General features: G+C 40.2%; 1 protein-coding gene across 2 annotated transcripts in view; it reads left to right on the top strand.

The window, feature by feature from the left end:
* myo5b.L (myosin VB L homeolog) overlaps nt 1–23,507 on the top strand; it is a 159,834-nt gene that overhangs the window by 132,450 nt on the left and 3,877 nt on the right. Inside the window, exons 22-37 of one of the 2 annotated variants that reach the window (XM_041570190.1) lie at nt 464–700; nt 1,681–1,765; nt 1,874–2,022; nt 3,220–3,342; nt 3,945–4,085; nt 5,635–5,700; nt 7,365–7,595; nt 8,649–8,737; nt 11,310–11,387; nt 12,513–12,711; nt 13,533–13,626; nt 14,804–14,935; nt 17,270–17,421; nt 18,100–18,189; nt 20,274–20,424; nt 22,439–22,724. In XM_041570190.1, the coding sequence (XP_041426124.1) occupies nt 464–700; nt 1,681–1,765; nt 1,874–2,022; nt 3,220–3,342; nt 3,945–4,085; nt 5,635–5,700; nt 7,365–7,595; nt 8,649–8,737; nt 11,310–11,387; nt 12,513–12,711; nt 13,533–13,626; nt 14,804–14,935; nt 17,270–17,421; nt 18,100–18,189; nt 20,274–20,424; nt 22,439–22,724 (2,303 nt within the window). The remainder of the gene's footprint in view (nt 1–463; nt 701–1,680; nt 1,766–1,873; nt 2,023–3,219; nt 3,343–3,944; nt 4,086–5,634; nt 5,701–7,364; nt 7,596–8,648; nt 8,738–11,309; nt 11,388–12,512; nt 12,712–13,532; nt 13,627–14,803; nt 14,936–17,269; nt 17,422–18,099; nt 18,190–20,273; nt 20,425–22,438; nt 22,725–23,507) is intronic. The other variant, XM_018266955.2, reaches the window with a different exon arrangement.

Below are 23,507 nucleotides of genomic sequence, written 5' to 3'. Positions count from 1 at the left end.
TTTTGAACAGGAGTCAATACAACAATAGTTTTGGTAAGTTCCAGACTCCTTTGTACCGACATAGAAGAGTTAGAAGAGGCGTTTCAAGTCTAATTAGATGAATATGAATTAGTTATGTTTGCCTGTTGGCTTTTTACTTTGAGTTATTTATTTATGAAGCTTTGACAATGTTTTGATCATTCCATTACAAAAGTTAATTTATACCTGTTTAGTCTGAACTGCCGTATATACTTATATATATTTATATATAACAACATCATTTATCTGCAAGTTCTGCTGGGAGGTGATTTTCCCTAAGTAGGGCTATAACTGCTCTTGTGCAGCCGTATATCATTGGAAAGTTAATTGGATCATAGATGAAAAAAAGACAAATAGGTTCTATATAAGATTGATTTTAGCTGAACTTGAAGTTAAACTAAAACAAAAATCGTTAGTTGTAATGACCCTTTTGTGTCATGCACAGAACAAAGAGCAGAAAGACCTGAAGGAGCAACTGGCAGTTGTGACTTCTACTCGTGCAGTCGAGGTTGAGAAACTTCAGAAGGAACTCGAGAAGCAAAGGCAGGCTCAGCAGGACGAGAACCAACTCAGCAGCTTGCAGGAGGAACTGGAGGCTCTGAGAGAAGAACTGGCCAAATCGTACAATGAGAAGAAGATCGTAGAAGACACTCTCATGAGTGAGAAAGAGCAGCTGCTGCAGGTTTGTACAGAGACCAATAGACTGAAAATTCTGGTTTAGGGTTAGTTCACACGAGGAGATTTGTGGAGATTTTGACGCCTGGCGACTAATCGCCTCGTCTTCTCAGCGACTATCTCCCCGAACTGCCTCAGCGGTTATTCCCATAGGCTACAATGAAAAGTCGCCTGCGCTAATGCACACGCGGCGATTCGTTTTCTATAGTCGCCCGAAGTTGCCTGTGTGAGGCAACTTCAGGCGACTATAAAAAACGCATTGCCGCGTGTGCTAACAATATAACTGACACCACCACAAATCCTGCACGTAGAGAGACAGGATTCCTGGTGATTCTGGGTGAGTTTTTGTCAGTTCTAGGCGAAAGGAGCTCCCCCCAAAGGCCTAACATTCAATCAAACTCTGATCCCTGAAAACCGCATTAAGAGAATGAGGGATTTAATGGTTAAGCTCAGTTCTTATCAGCCCTCCTTGAGGCTGTAGGTTCTTAACCGGAAAAACAAGACATCATTGAAATGGCAGACACAATAGATAGGTTTAAACCACAGCTCTGAAGATCTTCTGTACTAGTGATAAGGAAATACCGTAAGGAGATTTTTCATTCATAATGGTGTTTTGCCACGTCATTGACCTAAGTAGGCTATTAAAGGGGAAGTAGTACAATGCAAGTGCCAAATAAGCAATGGCTGCAAGGATATATAATGACATTGCTCTCTTTGTTTCCCACAGTTATACAGTCGTTCCAAAATCTATATGAATTCACAATACATACAATGAACCGGTTTCTCTTTTGCAAATTATTATTCTTTATTTTATATAAAAGGAAATTTTAAATTTGCCAAAATCTGAAAAAGGCAAAAGTGCACTGGTTTTTGCCTTGTTTTTTCCTTTGCATCTTTTTTTTACTTATTGAATTCATTTTCTAGTTTGAATTAAATTATTTAGCGGTGTCTGCTGCTCACCGTCCAGCTGTCTCTTTCTCTCCATAGCGCGTCTCTGAGCTGGAAGAGGAGAATTCTCATTTGAAAGAAGAAAAAGAGGAACTCAATAATAAAATCATTCTGCGATCTGAAGGTGAGCGAAAATGTTACCCTTCCCAAAACAATCAATAGCAACTCAAGCCTGCGTTAGTTCCGCTTTTAGCACCGTAGTTATTATCCTATGCGCTTAATCCTTGTTCAGATGAATTTACCCAAAGTACAGTCAAGGAGAACCTGCAGATTAAGAAGGATCTTGAGGAGGAAAGGTCCCGGCACCAGAATCTGGTAAAGGAATATACAAGGTTGGAGCAGAGATATGACAACCTGAAGGAGGAGGTGAACATTATTAAGGTAAATAACTGAATGATATCAGTTCTACCGTTGGAGCACTATTAATGAATATTCTATGAATGCGCCCCTAGATTGTTAGTGTTCTAAAATGGATGTATAGAAGTGTATATTGATGCAATGGAGAGCACAGATTGGCAGAAGTATGTTTATAAGTTGCATCAATGTGAGCTCTCCATTGTGTCAATATGTAGTTTGCGTGAATAGACCCAGCAGACTTGCGCCTAAAAAAATTGGTGACACCCCATTTTAATTGCAAGCCAGCTGGACTATTTGACACGTCGCTTGCAACTGGGCCCATGGCGACCACAATGATTATGTGATTCTAGGGGAAAATGCTGCATTATTGGTAAAAAAACACGGCATCTTATATTCAACACTGCACAAAGGTTATAAATGACCCCTATGGAATCTATTGGCCCTCCTGACTGACATTGGTCATTCTATCTGTCTATGTATGGTTGTATGGGATCCCTTATCCAGAAACCCATTACCCATAAAACTTACAGGAGGACATCTACTTTAGAGTATAACTTTATATGGTACTACTAGGATACGCAGTACTGTATAATTTTACAATTCCGCTTTAAAGGGTGGGGGGTGCACCTTCAAGTTAACTTTAGTATGTTATAGAATGGTTAATTCTAAACAACTGTTTGACAATTGTAATTGGTCTTCATTATTTATTTTGTATCATTTTTGAATTATTTCCCTTCTTCTTCAGCTTTCAAAATGGGGGTCAATGACCCCATCTAAAAAAAGAAATGCTCTGGCAGGCTACACATTTAAAGTTATTGCTACTTATTATCTTTCTATTCCGATCTCTCCTATTCTCCATATTCCATTCTCTTATTCAAATGAATGCATCGTTGCTAGGGGAATTTGGACCCTAACAACCAGATGGCTGAAATTACAAACTGGAGGGCTGCTGAATAAAAAGCTAAATTATTCAAAAACCACAAATAATAAAAAATGAAAACCAATTGCAAATTGTCTCAGAATATCACTCTCTATATCATACTAACAGTTAATTTAAAGGTAAACAACCCCTTTAATTGAGTTTACAATTATTTATAATGCGCTTCTGCTGGTGATAAAACAAACTATTTCAAACAATTCAAATTTAAAAAAACAATTATTTTATTTGTATTCCACAATAAAATGTATCTTGTAATATTTATATTCTTTTTTGTACATTAGCAACAAATGCCAGGGCACAGGAGGAATCCGTCCAATCAGAGCAGCTTAGAATCTGACTCCAATTACCCCTCAATATCTACTTCTGAGATCGGGGACACAGAGGATACCATCAATGAGGTGGAGGTAATGCTCGAATACGTAATGGATATTTGGTATCAGATTTTTATACATTGAGAAAAATCTATGGCGGCACCTTGACGGGCAGCGGCTTATTGGGAGTTGCAGTACAGCAACATTAGTAGGGTCGTAGGCTATATATGTGAAAATAACTATTGCTAGTCATCTTAATGTGCTCTTTGTACTTTTTATACATACAATTACCTACAAAGGTGTCATCTGATCAGCCATCATTGCCCCGTATAAGAATCAGTTGAAGGCACCTGCACAGCTACTGTAATAGGCAGTGGGTACCACTAATCACTCCATATCGTTCTCTAGATTTCATTGCTGGATTGTGCTGGTCAATTTTGCAAGCGCTTATACTTATAAGTCATAATCTTGCATGGAGATAATTTAGATGGAAACAATGTTCCGGGGTGATACCACTTCATCATGTCACAACCCCTGAATGCCAGATTGGTATTGCCTTAGCAAGAATTATAGCACAATATATATTTATCTTCTGTTCTTTCCATAACAGATTCTTTATTTACAGAAATATAATCATGGAAAGCTTAGAACCCAATAAAAACTGTTTATTAATTGAATTCCTGATGATCCTGCAGGAGGCCGGGCTGGAAAAGGCTGCCATGGACATGTCTCTGTTCCTGAAGCTGCAGAAGAGAGTGAGGGAACTTGAGCTTGAGAGGAAGAAGCTGCAGAGCCAACTGGACAAAAAAGAACAGCAAGAAAATAAAAAATCACAGGTAACTGGAGCCTTCCCTCAAATTATAAAGATCCACCTTTATTGGCTGGAGCTTGAGACAGGGCAACAATGATTCAGAAAAATTATATAATACTGTCTATGGAGAGAGCTCACAAACAAAGGAGCAGACTATGTTCTGTGTATGGGGCCAAAACCATAATCTTCATAATCAGTATCCAGAGTCTTAATCAGACATCAGGTCAGCTGGAAAATGCTGTTAGAAGAGGACCACATTGCATTCAGTTCTTTTCCAGTTTGTCTGCATAGGCCTATATGTTATCCATTGTTTGGCCAGGAGGCAAAGGAAGAGATCAGGCTGATTTGGCACTTGGGTTGCTACATCAGGCAAATATTTGCTTGTTTGGTGACTTTGGTGGATTTATCTGTGTTTCTGGCCAGGATTATTGTCTGATTTGTGCTCAAACATGACCATTGTTGGGCTGGGTCTTCTAGTGTTAAGCAGGGAACCAGCCATCCAGGGCCCCATTGAACAACAATTAAAGTGGCCATTCATGTACAGATATTATTGTACGAAACAAAGTACGATATTCTGTGAGTGTATGGTGGGAAACAATATCGGCAAAAAACTTGGATATCGATCGCCTTGTCGATCAGCCAAGATGAGTTTCCAAGATATTGGTGCACAATTCCTCCTCCTCCTCCTCATCTGCGAATGCAATATGCACTGACTAACATGGTGCATCGGAAGATGAAATTTTCAAATCTGGCAGATTCCCAAACAAGCCGGCATCAATGGGGCATGGATATTGATCGGCACCGGCTGGCCAGAATACATGCAAAGATCATGTGTTTCACTGCCTTTGGGAATCCATTTGCTCCTCCCTTGTACCAGACAACTGGATTATTGAACATGTAGCCACTACCAATACCCGATATGAATGCCAAGAGGTGCTGTCAGCTGATTGGATCGGGTCCTGATTGCCTGATCCTGAAATGCAGAACCATTTATTATTGCCCAGTCTTTGCAGCATTCCTACAGCTGGGTACAGACTGGCAGATCATACAGTCACTCACCAGCTGCCAAATTGACTGATACTTTCATCAGTAACCTTTAAGGTGGCCATAGACTTAACAATTATGATCTTTCTTGGAAAAGATCTTTCCAAGAAAGATCGTTCGTTTCAATACACACGTGTAGAGCTGAATGGTCAGATATACAAATAGAAACAATAGAATTCTACCTGTATCTGATGATTCAGCACCAACAATGGCCGATGTTTGGGTCCCTTCAAAGGCACCCGATCAAAATTTTCCGTCCAGCCCGATCGACGAGCCGACCGATATCCAAGTCTTCTGCCGATATCGGTCGGCACTTTTTTCACCATACACGCAACGAATATCGCACGAAAATTCGTTTTGTACGATATTATCTTTGCGTCTATGGCCACCTTAAATGAATGAGCTGAATGAGCAGACCTGGATATGCATTTTCCAATCAAAAATTCAATATACTTGATTTAAGGACAGTGTTGCAATGAGCACAAATACTAAATACTAATTTATATGATTTTCTGCTCCCTGGTATTCAGGTTATAGACACAGCCAATGAGGTGACTGCAGACCGTGACACTGACATTGCCTACAACAATCTCAAGGTAATTTACTATATCCAGTTGTGCATTGTTGCCTTTGCTGTCCCCATGGAATATAAAGAATAATGAAGGGATCAAATAACTTCATTAACATTAATTTTTTATTACACCATCCTTCCTCTACCTTTATAGATGAGAGGGAGCTGCCAAATAGTTGAGTATGAGGGGGTTGCTTACTGTGTGCATAAAACATTCTTCATCTGCATTTACATTTATACCTGGATGTGGGAGCTGCTGATATTATGGCTGAGGCTTTCTGCAGAGATAGTATTAACATCAACAACTCTTAGAATGCTTTATACAAGGCAAGGAGAATGGCAGCCGCCAGTTATATGGATAAATGCATATGTGCATGCTGCATGCAATAAGGCACGCGAGTGTTGTTGCATAATAAAAAGAAAATATAATTCAAAGCAACTATCCATTATATTCATTGCAAATGTTTAAATGTATTTGTAAGTGTAATTGCAGCATCAGTGAACTCAAGCAAAGAGATGTTCCCCCCTGGCTGCTGATCACAATCCCACCTAATCCAGTTGCAACATCTGATTCATTAGCTAATAAGCGTATTTCCACTGCTTCCCATACCTTCCTACCCACTCAAGGCTTTTTCTGAGCCTGACACTTTCTCAAATGAGCATCATTATTCAGGAGGCAGCAATAACGAAAGTCAGCAGCCTCTGATCCTTTCTCTCTTCTGAATTTCTGAAGGTCAGAGAGATTCTTAGCAGCTGAATAGGCATCAATAAAAAAGAACTGCAATATCCGCAGGCCTGGGAATTCCTGGGCTCTTAATGAAAGCCGCTAATAATGCCCCCCGAGACTGGGCCGGAGCTGGTTTTATCCGTGTTCTCTTATGAAATGTTCTAACAACAATAGAAATACCTTTGGTTAAAACATAAGAGCTGCAGGACTGGCACAATAACGCTTATCTGTACAATGTGAAAACGAGTGGCCGATATTAGCAGCGACAGCTCCGTTATCGGTATAAATGGGTGCACTTTCCTTCAGCAGCTCTCAAGCCAATGGGAATGGGATATTAAAGGTCCAGTAACACCAGTTTAAAGAAAATGTTCTAAATGTATCTCTACTTTCCAAAAATTGTAGTACATATGTAAAATCAAAGGAAAAGCGAATAAGAGCAAAGAAAGAAGAACAAAACTAAACAAGGTTAACTAAACAAATTCCGAGTTTTTTGCCAATCTTCACAGGCTAGGTTTGATTTACCTTAGGTAAGATTCCAGAAGCTGTACCATGTTGTATTTTGGAAGGTGTAGGTTGTTAGAGCTCTAAGTGATCGTCGGAGGCTATTAATGTATGTGATCCAGATAGAGAAAGATTTTTGAACCTGCTGTTCTTTTTTTGTTGTGGCTTCCAGCCAGTCCACTCCCTATAGAAAAGATGGTGTAATTTCTGTTTGTTGGAAGTTTTTTCATTTTAAAATTGGGGTTGCAAGACTATTTAGGCAGGTTGTGACTACACCATTATTGTACAATTTTGCTTGTTCCATTAAATTCAGTGGCATTCCCCATAGAAAAAAAACGCACCTGAGAAAATCCCACCTGGTATGCATAGAGTGCCAAACAATCGGTTCAGCCACAATTGAATCATAATGGAGGCAGGGAAGGTAGGTAGGTCTCTGATTTATATGTGCTCTTATTTGGCAGAGGCAAGAACTTGAGTCTGAAAACAAGAAGCTTAAAAATGACTTGAATGAGACGAGGAAGGCAATAGCAGATGGAGCAGTAGATGGCTCAAGCGACGAGGCCAGGATTATCATGTTACTCAACCAACTGAAGTCGGCCCACGAGGAGCTGGAGGTGCGGAAGGAAGAAGTGCTCATGCTCAGAACCCAGATTGTAAAGGCCGCTCAACATAAAGAGGCAGAGAGGATTATGGTGAGAATTTTATGCTTTAGTCCAGTGATTCCCAACCAGTGACTCAAGAGCAACATGTGACCCACCAACCCTTTGGATGTTGCTCCCAGTGGCCTCAAAGCAGGTGCTTATTTTTGAAATCCAGACTTGGAGGCAATTTTGATTGTATAAAAACCAGTTGTACTGCCAAACAGAGTCTCCTGTAGGCTTCTAGTCTATATAGGGGCTACCAATACCCAATCACAGCCCTTATTAGGCACCCCCAGAATCGTTTTTCATTCTTGTGTTTCTCCCCAACTCATTTTAAATTTGAATGTGGCTCACAAGTAAAAAGGTAGGGGACCCCAGCTCTAGTCCTCCTAAATGGTGTGCCAGGTTGGTGGATTTTGTAAAATTCAGTCACTTCTGTAGGTTTTTTAATATTGAGAAGAGGTTACACGGCAATATCAATGATATTTTGTCCAAGACTCCTGGACTAGTTATGTGCGGGTTTTGACCCACACCTGACCAGACCTGAGCCTGCCCACACCCGCTGCCTCCCCTCTATTTATAGGCCCCAACCCGCTCATGACATCACAAAAGGGGTGTGGCTAGCACATAAAAAAACAGAAGCAGGAAGCCGGCATTGTAAAGTTACTGGAGGGGAGATCAGGCAGGTCCATCCTGGACCAAAAGCCAATGGTTATATCCTTTACTTGCTATGGGTAGCTGGAATTGGGCATAATCCCCAATGTACGTCTTTTAAAGAAGCGGTTCCTCCACAAACCCCTCAATGGGAGGAGGAGTGTTAAGGCTCAGGGGATTTATTTAGATATTGCATTGGCTGTGCAAGTGTCCTTCAGTGATTGGCAGTTCTTCCTGAGAACACAGACCCAGTGAGACTCCTTCATTTTGGAGGTTCTTATCAACTGTCCAGCTTTCCCAGTTAGTGCAGCAGGAATAGCCTTAAAGTCTTGTATCACACACATGTTGTTATAGCTGATGGTGTGAAGGAGTCCCAAACAATACTAATACTATACTATACTAATACAATGACAGAATGCAATTACTAAATTGTTGGTTTTGTTTCTATAGAGCTCAGAAGCCAGTTGGCCAAACAGCAACAAGGAAATGGATGAAGACGATGCCATTGAAGCCTATCATGGAGTCTGTGAGACAAACAGGTAAACTCAACTCAAGTGGCTCTCGGAAAGACAGAGAGTGGTGGGTTTGGTTATCTATTATGGTTCATGTGAACCCTACTGGTGCAGTTGCAGGTCAGGTGATTATCTCTTAAGGTGGCCATACATTATGACGAGGTTGCCCGATATGGCCACCAAAGGCAGGACGATATCAGGTTAATCCGATCATTCGGCACTAGGGCCAAACGATTGGATTGCAATGAAGGGAATAGGTGACGACGGTACAAGGACTGCATCAACTAGCCAAGGCAGTCCTCGATCGCAAAAAAATCAAACCTTTGCGATCGATATCTTGGCCAGATATTGTTACCCCCAGAATCCCCAGTTCCATGCATCCCCTCGTTTTCACCTAAAACTAACGCGGCTTGTTTCTTTCAAGGCTGGACACTTATAGACACAAGGGTTAAAATAACAATTACAAAACAGCTAACATATTGTGTGACATACTCATAGCCTTATCCCATGAATAGTGAGTGCTGATAAGCTCCTGAGCCATTTCAGCTGGGGTGTAATACCTGTGGCTGATTTAAGGAAACCTTTTGTGTTTATAGTTTATTTTTACATTTTCTTTGTACTTTCCAAAACAACTTTTATGATGCAGTAACCTGCCAGGACAATAGAGCTCAATGCCCGGCCATGAATCGTGCCCCTTGTTATTTTCTGTTGTGTTATCCAAGTACATCAGACCACGGGTATTACTTGGGAACCATTTCAGGGTCTTACATCTTTTTGAATGTGTATAAGATTAATCTCACCTGACCTCAGGTTTCCTGGGGGATAAATGGGTGATTCAGGCCTTAGAAATATCCTTAAAATGGTGATGTCATGAGCCATGTATAATTGATACATATGCAGGAGGCTTAACAGTAACAACATGATGGTGGGGTAGTTAGTGCCCTGTTGAAGGTAACAATTGTATGTAGTACATGGCAATGCACAAGAACTGGCAGTTTTACTGGATGTTGATCTCATTACAGTCTATGAGCAAAGTTAGGGAGTCTGTGTAAAGGGGTGGTTCACCTTTAAAGGAATGTGTCAGTGTATTAAACTATTTTAGATATAGAAGGAATGTGCTTTAAAAAATAGTATTTCCGGTTACTTTATTGAAAATTTCTGAAAAAACCCTACTAGTCCACTTCCTGCTGCCTCCTTTCCCAGGCTGTACAGGGGACCCTCACTCAGCAAACTGCACTGTAGGATAGGAACCAATCAGTAGCTAGGCTGACCTGATAGGGGACTGAAGCCTGTCTTTATTTGTGTGACTTTGATTGGCCGTCCCCCTCCAACTGTTTTTCTGGCAGGGACCGTTAGGCCACGTCCACCCTTCATTTGAAACAGGGACAGAGGCCAGAGAATCTCTTTACGGGGAGCTCAAAAAAAGGCGCTTATTTTGAAGACAGGGTTAATTTACAACCAAAAGTAAAACCAGCACCATATATTTTATATCATTGCCTACAAAATTCATTTATCCTATATGTCTCCTTTAAGTTAACTTTTAGTTTGTTATAGAATGGCCAATTCTAAGCAACTTTTCCAATGGTCTTCATTATTTATTTTTTTATAGTTTTTGAATGATTTGCCTTCTTCTTCTGACTGTTTCCAGCTATCAAATGGGGGTCACTGACCCCATCTAAAAACAAATGCTCTGGCAGGCTTCACATTTAAAGTTATTGCTACTTTTTAATAAATCATCTTTCTATACTGACCCTCTCCTAATCATACTCCAGTCTCTTATTCAAATCAATGCATGGTTGCTAGGGGAATTTGGACTCTATCAACCAGTTTGCTGATATTGCAAACTGGAGAGCTGCTGAATAAAAAGCTAAATAACTCTAAAAAACACAAATAATAAGAAATGAAAACCAATTGCAAATAGTCTCAAAATACGTATCACTCTCTACATCATACTAAAAGTTAAAAAGGTGAACAATCCCTTTAACTTTTGACTCCACTGATTGGTTCCTCTGTTTCGGGTCATGCTGCCAGTGATATCACACAGTACCCATAAGACCAAGCCCCTAGCCCAGGGATCCCCAACCTTTAGAACCCATGAGTAACATTCAGAAGTAAAAGGAGTTGGGGAGCAACACTAGCATGAACAATATTCCTGGGTGCCAAATAAGTGCTGTGATTGGCTATTTAGTAGCCCCTATGTGGATTGTCAAGCTATATTGAGTCTCTATTTGGCAGTACATCTGGTTTTTATACAACTTAAAGTTGTCTCCAAGTCTGGAATTCAAAAATAAGCAACTGCTTTGAGGCCACTGGGAGCAACATCCAAGGGGTTGGAAAGCAACATGTTGGGAATCACTGTCCTAGCGATTGTATTGTACTGGATTATCATGCAAGGCTTTGTGGGAATTAAATAATCGGCATTATCCTTGTCTTTGTACAGCAACTTGTATTGACGGATCAATTTTATTTTAATTAGAAGTACAGATTCCCACCAAAATGACCGGCTTCCCTCTCCTTCTGCACTTGAGTGGCTTCTTGACTAATTTCTCTGCTTTTCAACCTTTCTCTCCTTGTCTGTTTCTCTATCTTTTCTTTCTAGAAAGACTCAGGACTGGGGGTATCTAAATGAAGATGGTGAGCTTGGCCTGGCCTATCAAGGCTTAAAGCAAGTTGCCAGGTCATCTTTTCTATTCCTTTTCTCTTCTTCCTTTGCTCCTGTCTCACTGGGTACTGAGCCACCTTGGATTGGGTATTTTTATGGATTTAAAGGGCAAATCAGCTCCAAAATAAAAAATGTACATAATAAAAGAAAACATAATTCTAAGCAATTTTCCAATATCCATCCATTACAAATTTTCTATGGGTTTTAATTTATTTATATATGTATTGCTACTGAAAGCAGCGTCTGTCGCTTTCTATTCTCTGCACTGGTGGTTCAGACTGTTGATACAATGTAAGACAAGGCAGCTGATTAACAGACCTGTCTTTGCTGGGGCAGATTTATCAAGGGTCGAATAGTCTAATTCGAATATTTGAGTTTAAAAATTCATACATGCGGATTTTAATCCCTCTATTCGAATGTGAGATTTATCACATCTCAACCATGAAAACAGTCCTAATTCGAATATTCGCCACCTAAAACCTGCCGAGTTCATGTACAAGTCAATGGCAGAGGTCCGTTGAGCCATTTGGAGATGTTAATAGGAGATGTTCCAGACATTCAAGTTTTTTTTTTTCGGGAGAAAACTTTGATTCATATGAATAGAATATGAATCGAATACGATTCAAATTTTCGGGTCAGAGCCATTCACTCAAATATTAGCCATTCCAATTTTTTCTTAAATAACCTCCCACTCGAATTGTGAGTATATTCCAATTTTAAAAAAACTCACATGAATTCGTTTGAAATTTAGGCCTCTAAAGACTTTTGCAACATTGTTTAAAAAGTTACAACCAGGAGTTAAGCTTTCAATAGCAATTGTTTTTACATATAACTTAAAAAGCACTGACAATTTGTAATAAAGGTATATTGGAAAGTTGCTTAGAGTTATGTTTTTTTTTTTATTAGGCAAATTTTTTGTTTTGGGGTTGACTTTGAAGACATTGATGATAGTTAAGGTGCCAGAGTTATGCACATCATAAATCTGCATTCAAACAATATTATTGGGTTATTTATGTAGATCTAAAGTGTAGTGCATTTAGCCAAACTTTAGGAGTTGACTGTTTGGGAACCATGGGAGCTGTAGTCCAGCAAAGTCTGGAGGCCATAAGTTCCCTTTACTGAATATTGACTTTTCCTTAGGCTTCTGGAGGCTCAGCTTCAGGCACAAATCAGGCAGCACGATGAGGAGGTGGAGATACTGAGCTCTCACATTGACTCCCTAAAGGAAGAGTTGGAGAAGCAGCAGCAGGTTCTACTTCAAGCTCTTCAGCTTTCCCCAGAGGCTCAGGTGGAGTTTGGGCTTCAGCAAGAAATTACCCGTCTCACTAATGAGAACCTGGTGAGTAACTTGACTTTTTTCTTGCAGTCACTTGGACAAGTTTCCAGGTGCAACCAACCTTGCTATATGTTTCTGCCATCTTGGTGCAACCTCTCATACAGAAATCCACAACATTTTTTACCCCTTAGCCACATTCAATTGTAAAAAGAGTTGGGGAGCAACACAAGCATGAAAAAAGTTCCCGGGATCCCAAATAAGGGCTGTGATTGGCTATTGGTAGCCCTATGTGGAGGTAGCCTACAGGAGTTTCTATTTGGCAGGACACCTTTTTTTATACAACCAAAACCTGCCTCCAAAAATAAGCATCTGCTTTGAGGCCACTGGGAGAAACATTCAAGAGGTTGGTGAGCCACAAGTTGGTTGCAAGCCACTGGTTGGGCATCAATTCTCTGATACATATTATAGATCTGCAGCCCACATTTGTATTTGTTATGTCTCTTCACGCTGGTACCTTGTGACCTTGCGCCTTTATATGGTCATGGTACAATGTGACCTTGTGACTTTATATGGTCATGGTACCCTGTGACCTTGTGACTTTATATGGTCATGGTACCCTGTGACCTTGTGACTTTATATGGTCATGGTACCCTGTGACCTTGTGACTTTATATGGTCATGGTACCCTTTGACCTTGTGACTTTATATGGTCATGGTACCCTGTGACCTTGTGACTTTATATGGTTATGGTACCCTGTGACCTTGTGACTTTATATGGTTATGGTACCCTGTGACCTTGTGACTTTATATGGTTATGGTCCCCTGTGACCTTGCACCTTGGAAACGACAGACCCTGAGTTTTATGACAATGCTACTTATTTACAGGACCTTAAGGAATTACTGGAGAAATCAGAAAAGAACGAGAAGAAATTGAAGAAACAACTAAAGATTTACATGAAGAAAGGGCAGGATTCTGAAGGTATGTTGGTAGTGGGGATAATGAGTAATACATAATTTTCTAAGGATAAATCCATTGGAGATGATCTGTCCTAGTTTATTTTATGGATGCACTGAATACACTATTTTGGATTCGGCCCAACCCCAGAATCCTTTGCGAAAGATTTGGCCGAACCGAATCCGAATTCGCATATGCAAATTAGGGGGGAGAAAATGTTTTACTTCCTTGTTTTGTGACAAAAACAGAATCAGATCTCTGTACCTGGCTGTGTACTGGGAAAGGCTGTAGATGGCATTTCTTTACCCAGGGAGAGACTGACAGAATTTTGGGAATTCTGCTGTGCCATTACCAGAAGCTGAAAGTCTGAGGATGGCACTTTTTTTGCCAGAAATTCTGTGATTTTAAGGCATAACTTTCAGGTTAAAGGGATACTGTCATGGACATTTTTAAAAAAAAAAAAAAAAAGCAACAGTTAATAGTGCTGCTCCAGCAGAATTCTGCACTGAAATCCATTTCTCAAAAGAGCAAAAATATTTTTTTATATTTAATTTTGAAATCTGACATGGGGCTAGACATATTGTCAATTTCCCAGCTGCCCCCAGTCATAAACTTCAGTCACTCTTTACTGCTGTACTGCAAGTTGGAGTGATATCACCCCCCTCCCTTTCCCCCCCAGCAGCCTAACAACAGAACAATTGGAAGGTAACCAGATAGCAGCTCCCTAACACAAGATAACAGCTGCCTGGTAGATCTAAGAACAGCACTCAATAGTAAAATCCAGGTCCCACTGAGACACATTCATTTACATTGAGTAGGAGAAACAACAGCCTGCCAGAAAGCAGTTCCATCCTAAAGTGCTGGCTCTTTCTGAAAGCACATGACCAGGCAAAATTACCTGAGATGCACCTACACACCAATATTACAACTAAATACACTTGCTGGTTCAAGAATGAAATTTTATATTGTAGAGTGAATTATTTGCAGTGTAATTTAGAAATAAAAACGATACCATAAAAATCATGACAGAATCCCTTTAAGGAAGTTAAGTTGCTGCCCATTGTTTCTTACGACAGCGAGTGGAAACACAATGATTTCAAGCTGTCAGATTAGTAGTGTCAGGCAGTTGTAGCCCAAAAAATTGCAGGGTGAAGAAAGTGCCAGGATATAGGCAAATGAAAAGACTTATTTTTGTGCCCAGACACAGTGCAGACAGAGAGGAAACCTGAGCTCACCCGTCAGGCGACAGTACAGCGAATCGAGAAGGACTTCCAGGGAATGTTGGAGTACTACAAGGAGGAAGAGCCACTGCTTGTAAGAAATCTCATTATAGGTAAGACTGAACCCGCTGTTACCCACTACTACTCACCCTGCCCATGGAGACCATTGCATATCTCTCCCATGACGATCACCTCCCTGGCACATTTACTTTTCATAATGGGAGCTTTGTGCCACCCACAGGGCAGTCCTCTTTGTCACATGTTAATCTAAGTCACTGCTAATTGTTTTATTTTTGAATATTTTTTCCGAATTGAAGTGTGAAGTTGAATGTTCGTGTCTCTGGTGTTTGAGTGTCAGCTCAGTGATCCAGGTGCAGATTCTGTTACAAATTACTCCATTAGTTGATATATTTCTCAGTAGGATCTATGGGGAATATTAGCAACTATTGTATCAAGTCTAACAGCCGCCTTTAATGAAACTCAGGGATTCTGCTCAGCAGGGACAAAGATAAGAAATATATCAACTAATGTATCAGCCCCCCCCCCCCCACAGCTTTAGAAAGACATAAGAAGGTAGACAAAAAAAAATCAGTCACAAATAGAAAATAGAAAGCAATTGCAAAAAGTTTTAGTTTCTGATGATCTGCAACCAACTGAACTGAAAAAAAAAGTTAGGAAGGTGAACCTTTAAGTTAACTTTTAGTATGTTATAGAATTCCAATCAACTTTTCCATTGGTCTTCATTATTTATTTTTTACAGTTTTTGAATTATTTGCCTTTTTCTTCTGACTTTTCCACCTTTCAATGGGGGTCACTGACTCCCATCTAAAAACAAATGCTATGTAAGACTACAAATGTAAAGCTATAACTCATCTTTCTATTCAGGCCTCTCCTATTCATTTTCCAGTCTCTTATTCAAATCAATGCTTGGTTGCTAGGGGAATTTAGACCCTAGCAACCAGATTACTGAAACTGCAAACTGGAGAGCTGCTGAATAAAAAGCTAAATAACTGAAAACCAAAAATAATAAAAAAATTAAACCCAATTGCAAATTGTCTCAGAATATTACTCTCTACATCATACTTAAAGTTCATTTAAAGGTGAACAACTCTTTTAAGGTTATTCTAGGCTGGGCTTTGTATGCTAAACGTCTTATATGTGACCCTATAGCCAATCATTTCTCACTACTAATACTGCTTGATCTCTCCGCTCCATTTGACACTGTGGACCATCCTCTTCTTCTCCAGTCCCTCCATTTACTTGGCCTTTGTGACATAGCCCTGTCCTGGTTCTCTTCTTACCTCAGTAATCGTTCCTTCAGTGTCTCCTACAATGGAGTAGCATCTTCTCCCCTACCTTTTTCTGTTGGGGTTCCTCAAGGCTCTGTCCTGGGACCATTACTATTCTCCCTCTATACTTCCTCCCTTGGCAAATTAATAAATTCGTATGGTTTTCACTACCACCTCTATGCTGACGATACTCAGATCTATCTCTCATCTCCTGATCTCAACCCAGAACTCCTAACTCGTGTCTCCTCCTGCCTGTCCTCTATCTCTACTTGGATGTCGCAACGCTACCTTAAATTAAACCTCTCTAAAACGGAAATGGTTCTCTTCCCTCCAACTAACACCAGTAATATCCCGGAAGTATCCATCATAATTAACAAATCCACTATCACCCCATCTTAGGTTCTGCCCTGTCCTTAACTCCTCATATCCAGTCACTTATTAAATCATGTCACTTCCACCTAAGGAACATTTCCAAAATACCATCATTTATCACCCAAGATGCTGCCACAATTCTTATTCACTGGCTTCCACTACATTTCAGAATAAAATTCAAATTAATTACTCTGACATTCAAAGCACTTCATAACTCTGCCCCACCCTACATCTCTTATCCCATCTCTATATACTCATCAAACCACTACGCTCCTCTACTGACCTGCTACTCAACTCTTCTCTCATTACCTCCTCACACGCTCACATTCAAGACTTTGCAAAGGCTGCACCCCTCTGGAATTTTCCCCACGGTCTTTCCCAAGTTCTCCCAACCTTTCTGCTTTCAAAAGATCTCTTAAAACGCACTTCTTTAGAGAAGCCTTCCCTCAATCTTAACTACCAAATGCAATACCACATACAGTACCGCATCTTTCACTCACTTAATTCTGATCCTGTCCACCTGTCCACACCTTGTGTATTATTCCCATCCCTTTAGATTGTTATCTCCTTTGCACAGGGCCTTCCTCACCTTTTGTACCGGTATTGGTTGTGATGTATATAACTCCATATGTTCTATGTATGTAATTAATGTGATTTAGATGTATAAACACATTTAATTTACATCGCTGCGAAATATGCTGGCACTATATAAATAAATGTTAATGATGATAATAATAATATACTGCTTGACTCACCCACTCTTTTGTTTAACAAAACGTTCCCTAGACTTGAAGCCTGAGCAGATGTCTTCCATGGTTCCTTGTCTGCCTGCGTATATCCTCTTCATGTGCATCAGACACGCAGACTACATCAATGATGATCAGAAAGTCCACTCCCTCCTCACTTCCACCATCAATGGAATAAAGAAGGTGCTAAAGGTACGTCCAAACTATGGAAGCTAATATGGCTACTGCTGTAATCTCCTTCTCTGGGTAAGGATGAAGAACCAATGTTCAGTTTAAATGCTTAAAACAAAAAAAAAATAATAAATATATATATGTGTGTATGTGTGTGGATAAACTAGCCCCCCTGCCCTAATATCCATCATTTTTTTAGATGGTGACATTGGGGCAAGATGGAGACAGTAGGGCTAGATGGTGACATTGGGGCAAGATGGAGACAGTTGGGCTAGATGGTGACATTGGGACAAGATGGAGACAGTAGGGCTAGATGGTGACATTGGGGCAAGATGGAGACAGTTGGGCTAGATGGTGACATTGGGACAAGATGGAGAGAGTAGGACAAGATGACAACACTGGGGCTAGATGGAGACAGCAGCACATTTTCTCTCCCAGCCCTTCTGGGCAGTGAAGAACGACTAGACATTGCATGACTGTCCTCTGGAGATAAGACAACTAGTTCTTCAACATTATAACATACAGTTTATACAACACGAAGCTACAGAATTTGTCCTGCAATCAGTGATTATATGGAACAAATTGTTATCTGGGTAACTCATAGGAAATGGAGGTCAGGAAACAATAGACGTCAGGAAAAATGTATGTTCTGCACCTTGGATGGTTCAGTCTCATAACAGAGTCTTCTCTTGTTCACAGAAGCATCACAGTGAATTCCAGATTACATCTTTGTGGCTGTCCAACTCCAGCCGTCTGCTCCATTGCCTGAAACAGTACAGTGGAGACGAGGTACGTTATGTCTGTGAGACTGGACCTGATAAAAAGTGATTTCCTTTAAAGACGGTTGTTTACTTTTGAGTAAACTTTTAGTATGACGTAGAGAGTGATATTCTGAGACAATTTGCAATTGGTTTTCATTTTTTATTTAGCTTTTTATTCAGCAGCTCTCCAGTTTGCAGTTTCAGCAATCAGGTTGTTAGGGTCCAAATTCCCCCCAGTAACCATGCCTTGATTTGAATAAGAGACAGGAATATGAATAGGAGAGGCCTGAATAGAAAGATGAGTAATAAAAAGTAGCAATAACAATACATTTGTAGCCTTACAGAGTATTTGTTTTTTAGCTGGGGGTCAATGACCCCCTTTTGAAAGCTGGAAAGAATCAGAAGAAAATGGCAAATAATTTAAAAACCAAAAAAAAAAAATAATGAAGACCAATGGAAAAGTTGCTTAGAATAGGCCACTCTATAACATACTTAAAGGGATACTGTCATGGGAAAAAAATTTTTTCAAAATGAATCAGTTAATAGTGCTGCTCCAGTAGAATTCTACACTGAAATCCATTTCTCAAAAAAGGAAACAGATTTTTTTATATTCAATTTTGAAATCTGATATGGGGCTAGATATTTTGTCAATTTCCCAGCTGCCCCATGTCATGTGACTTGTGCTCTGATAAACTTCAATCACTCTTTACTGCTGTACTGCAAGTTGGAGTGATTATCACCCCTCCCTTTTCCCCCCCAGCAGCCAAACAAAAGAACAATGGGAAGGAAGATAGCAGCTCCCTAACACAAGATAACAGCTGCCTGGTAGATCTAAGAACAACACTCAATAGTAAAAACCCATGTCCCACTGAGACACATTTAGTTACATTGAGAAGGAAAAACAGCAGCCTGCCAGAAAGCATTTCTCTCCTGAAGTGCAGGCACAAGTCACATGACATGGGGCAGCTGGGAAATTGACAAAATGTCTAGCCCCATGTCAGATTTCAAAATTGAATATAAAAAAATCTCTTTGCTCTTTTGAGAAATGGATTTCAGTGCAGAATTCTGCTGGAGCAGCACTATTAACTGATGTGTTTTGAAAAAACATGTTTTCCCATGACAGTATCCCTTTAAAGTTAACTTAAAGGAGGAGGAAAGTCTTTTTATACTTGGGGGTGCCAAAAGTTAGGCACCCGCAAGTGATCGCATGTACTTACCTGACACCCCAGTCTGGTGCTCCTATCAGCAGAAATCTGCACCAACTCAGGGTTCATCCAGTGAGCACCACGGAGCGATCCTCTTCCGGCTTCTTTCTTCTCGCTGCTGCGCATGAGCAATAGAGTGAAAAACCGAACTTTAGCGAAGAAGTTGGCTATTTCATTCTACTGCACATGCGTCTGCCCCGGAAAATTTGAAGAAAGAAGAAGATCGCTCCTTGCTAGGGATGGGCTAATTTGACTTATTTCGCTTTACCAAAAATTTGCTGGCAGCGGGGAAAATGTTTTTGATGTGCGCCAAATTTTTTTTGACGCGCAACGCCATTCAAGTCTATAGGTGTCATTTCCCTGGCGAAACAAGGCGAAATTCAAATTCGCCCATCCCTACTCCTTGCTGCTCGTTGGATGAACCCTGATCCGGTGCTCCTATCAGCAGAAAACTGCACCGGCCCGAGGTTCAACCAGCGGGTGTCAGGTAAGTAAATGCGATCACTTGAGGGTTCCTAACTTTTGGCACCCCCAAGTATAAAATGACTTTCCTTCTACTTTAAAGGTGTTCAACAAAAAATTAAGATTGCACACTCGAAAGAAGAATTCAATCTGTTTTATTCCATCCAAAAGTCACAAAGACTAAAACATTAGCCCTACGTTTTTCGATTGTTCAAGGCAAGGATTGCACCTCACATTTATTTTGTTAGGTGTGCTCCTTTTAATCCCTTTGTTTTTTGTCTACTTTAAAGGTGAACCACCTGTTTAACGTGTTGGTAAACATGGTCGCCCTCAACTCTATTCACAAATATTAGCAAAGTGCCCGAGCAGGCTCAGCTACTATTGCTCACAGACAAATGCACAGTGTACCGGCCCCTGTAAATAAAAGTTCTCTCTCCTCCCGCAGGGCTTCATGACCAGCAATAGTCCCAAGCAGAACGAGCATTGCCTGAAGAACTTCGACCTCACCGAGTACCGCCAGGTTCTCAGCGACTTGTCCATCCAGATCTACCAGCAGATGATAAAGATTGCGGAAACACATATGCAGCCAATGATCGGTAACACGGGGGGATCTCCATTCCTATCAACTGCTTTTTCCAACCTATTGAGACTTTGTCACCTCTATATTAGACATAGAAGACTCCTCATACCCCCAGTGTATTAAAGAAGAAGGAAAGTCACTGAAGCAGTTTATTGCCAATAGATTAACCACAATAGTACAAGCTATAACACTATATTTATTCTGCAGAATGCTTTACCATACCTGAGTAACACTCAGAGAAACTCTGTTAGTTTAGGATAGCAGCTGCCATTTTAGCTTGGTGTGACATCACTTCCTGCCTTAGTCTCTCCCTGCTCACTCATAGCTCTGGGCTCAAATTACAGCAGGGAGGGAGGGAAGAGGAACAAACTGAGCATGCTCAAGCCCTAGCCCTGGAGGTTTAAGCTGAAGGCAGGAAGTCTAATTCAGAAGCCCATGAGTACACAATAGAAGGAAAGAAATGTGATGTTTCTTTTGACAGAGGACGCAGAGCAACATTACTTTGAGAGTTTACTGGTGTATTTATATAGACCTTTCTGATAAAGCTTACTTAGTTTTAGCGTTTCCTCTCCTTTAAGACTTTGGGGTCCATTAACTAAAGTGCGCTAAATTTGACTTTATGTTTCTGCATGTTATCAATGCGAATATTTTTCCGCCAAAATATTCACAGCGACTAAGTTTACTAAATAGCGATGTGCTCATAAGTCATTGCGATCACTTGCGGTAACTACGTTAACGAACCAGTTTACGTTAAAGGGATACTGTCATGGGAAAAAAAAATTTTTTCAAAATGAATCAGTTAATAGTGCTGCTCCAGCAGAATTCTGCACTGAAATCCATTTCTCAAAAGAGCAAACAGATTTTTTTATATTCAATTTTGAAATCTGACATGGGGCTAGACATTTTGTCAATTTCCCAGCTGCCCCTGGTCATGTGACTTGTGCCTGCACTTTAGGAGAGAAATGCTTTCTGGCAGGCTGCTGTTTTTCCTTCTCAATGTAACTGAATGTGTCTCAGTGGGACATGGGTTTTTACTATTGAGTGCTGTTCTTAGACCTACCAGGGAGCTGTTATCTTGTGTTAGGGAGCTGCTATCTGGTTACCTTCCCATTGTTCTTTTGTTTGGCTGCTGGGGGGGAAAAGGGAGGGGGTGATATCACTCCAACTTGCAATACAGCAGTAAAGCGTGATTGAAGTTTATCAGAGCACAAGTCACATGACTGGGAAATTGACAATATGTCTAGCCCCATGTCAGATTTCAAAATTGAATATAAAAAAATCTGTTTGCTCTTTTGAGAAATGGATTTCAGTGCAGAATTCTGCTGGAGCTGCACTATTAAATGATTCATTTTGAAAAAATGTTTTTTTCCCATGACAGTATCCCTTTAATGGTAATTTCAGCGAGTTGCGAATTTTCTGGCGACAAATTAAGTTTGCGAATATTTATGTTATAAAATAGTCTTGTTTTATGGCGGTTATTATGGCAATTTTTACTGCGACTTTATGGCCAGAAAAGCATCTTCAAAACTCATAAACTTTATTGACTGATGATTAGACCATCCAACAACATCACCAGACTAACACCAATCAAACATGTCTGCATCATATAAACCCTTCTGCCAATAGAATCATAGGAACAAGAAATCATACTACATTGGCTACACAGCAAAGAATGATGGGTAAAAAAAGAGTATTATGGGACATTTACTGTTCCCGTGCAAATTTTCTGATTATTATTTACCGCCACTATATAGATGGCGGTCCAATTTTGCGAATATTCTGGCGTTAATTTTGTCTTTCGCAACATTTCGCAGTTTAGTAAACCGTCCGTTGATGTGTATGTAGCGTTATTTTCAGTGAATGAGATAACTGGCGAACACATATTCATGCGCAAGAAAATTCGCAAATTTATATTTACTGCAGGTTAGTAAACTGGCAAAACATATTCGGGGATAAACTTGTCTATATTTTGTGCGTATATTTTTACCACGCTTTTGTAAACGAACGCCTTTGTTTTACTCCCTTTGCAGTGTCTGCTATGTTGGAAACAGAAAGCATCCAAGGCCTATCTGGGGTAAAGCAGACGGGGTACAGAAAGAGGACCTCCAGTATGGCGGATGGGGATAATTCCTACAGCCTAGAAGCCGTCATTCGCCAGCTGAACGCATTCAATAGCATCATGTGTGACCATGGCCTGGATCCCGAGATCATTCAGCAAGTCTTCAAGCAGCTCTTTTACTTGATTAACGCCGTCACCCTGAATAATCTGCTGCTGAGGAAGGACGTTTGCTCGTGGAGCACTGGAATGCAACTAAGGTACTGACTCTCATCTGCTTTACATTTCTGTAGTAGATAGAACCTCACTCAGGCCTCTATAAGGGCATTTCTGTCTGGTGCACAGACCCCAGGGAGAAGCTTCACCCACAGTAACAGGCAAGACAAGCAGCTGCCGGCACTCAAATAGCAATTCCGACAGGGGACAAGTCTCTTGTGTTTATGGAGTCATTCAAGAAGCAACAACATTTCGGTGGCCATTCCCCCTTCAAGGGGTGGTTTACCTTTAAGTTAACTTTTAGTAAGTTATAGAATTGCCAATTCTAAGCAACTTATCAATTGGTTTCATTTTTTCTTTTTTATAGTTCTTTAATTATTTGACTTTTTCTTCAGACTCTTTCCAGCTTTCATATGGGGGTCAGTGACCCCATCTAAAAACAAACACTCTAGAAGGCTACAAATGTATTGTTATTGTTACTTTTTATTACTCATCTTTCTATTCAAATCCTCTCCTATTCATATTCCAGTCTCTTATTCAAATCAGTGCATGGTTGCTAGGATAAGTTGGACCCTGGTAACCAGATGGCTGAAATTACAAACTGGAGAGCTGCTGAATAAAAAGCTAAATAACTCAAAAACCACAAATAATACAAAATGAAAGCAAATTGTCTCAAAATATCCCTCTCTACATCATACCAACAGTTAACTATAAGGTGAACAACCCCTTTCAAGAGGTTGTTCACCTTTAAATTTATTTAAATTATTAAATTTATTTTTTATTATTTGTGTTTTTTTTAGTTATTTAGCTTTTTATTCAGCAGCTCT

This window comes from Xenopus laevis, chromosome 1L (genome assembly GCF_017654675.1).
Source record: "Xenopus laevis strain J_2021 chromosome 1L, Xenopus_laevis_v10.1, whole genome shotgun sequence".
Classification (NCBI taxonomy): domain Eukaryota; kingdom Metazoa; phylum Chordata; class Amphibia; order Anura; family Pipidae; genus Xenopus; species Xenopus laevis.
This window is presented reverse-complemented; position numbering and strand designations above follow the sequence as displayed.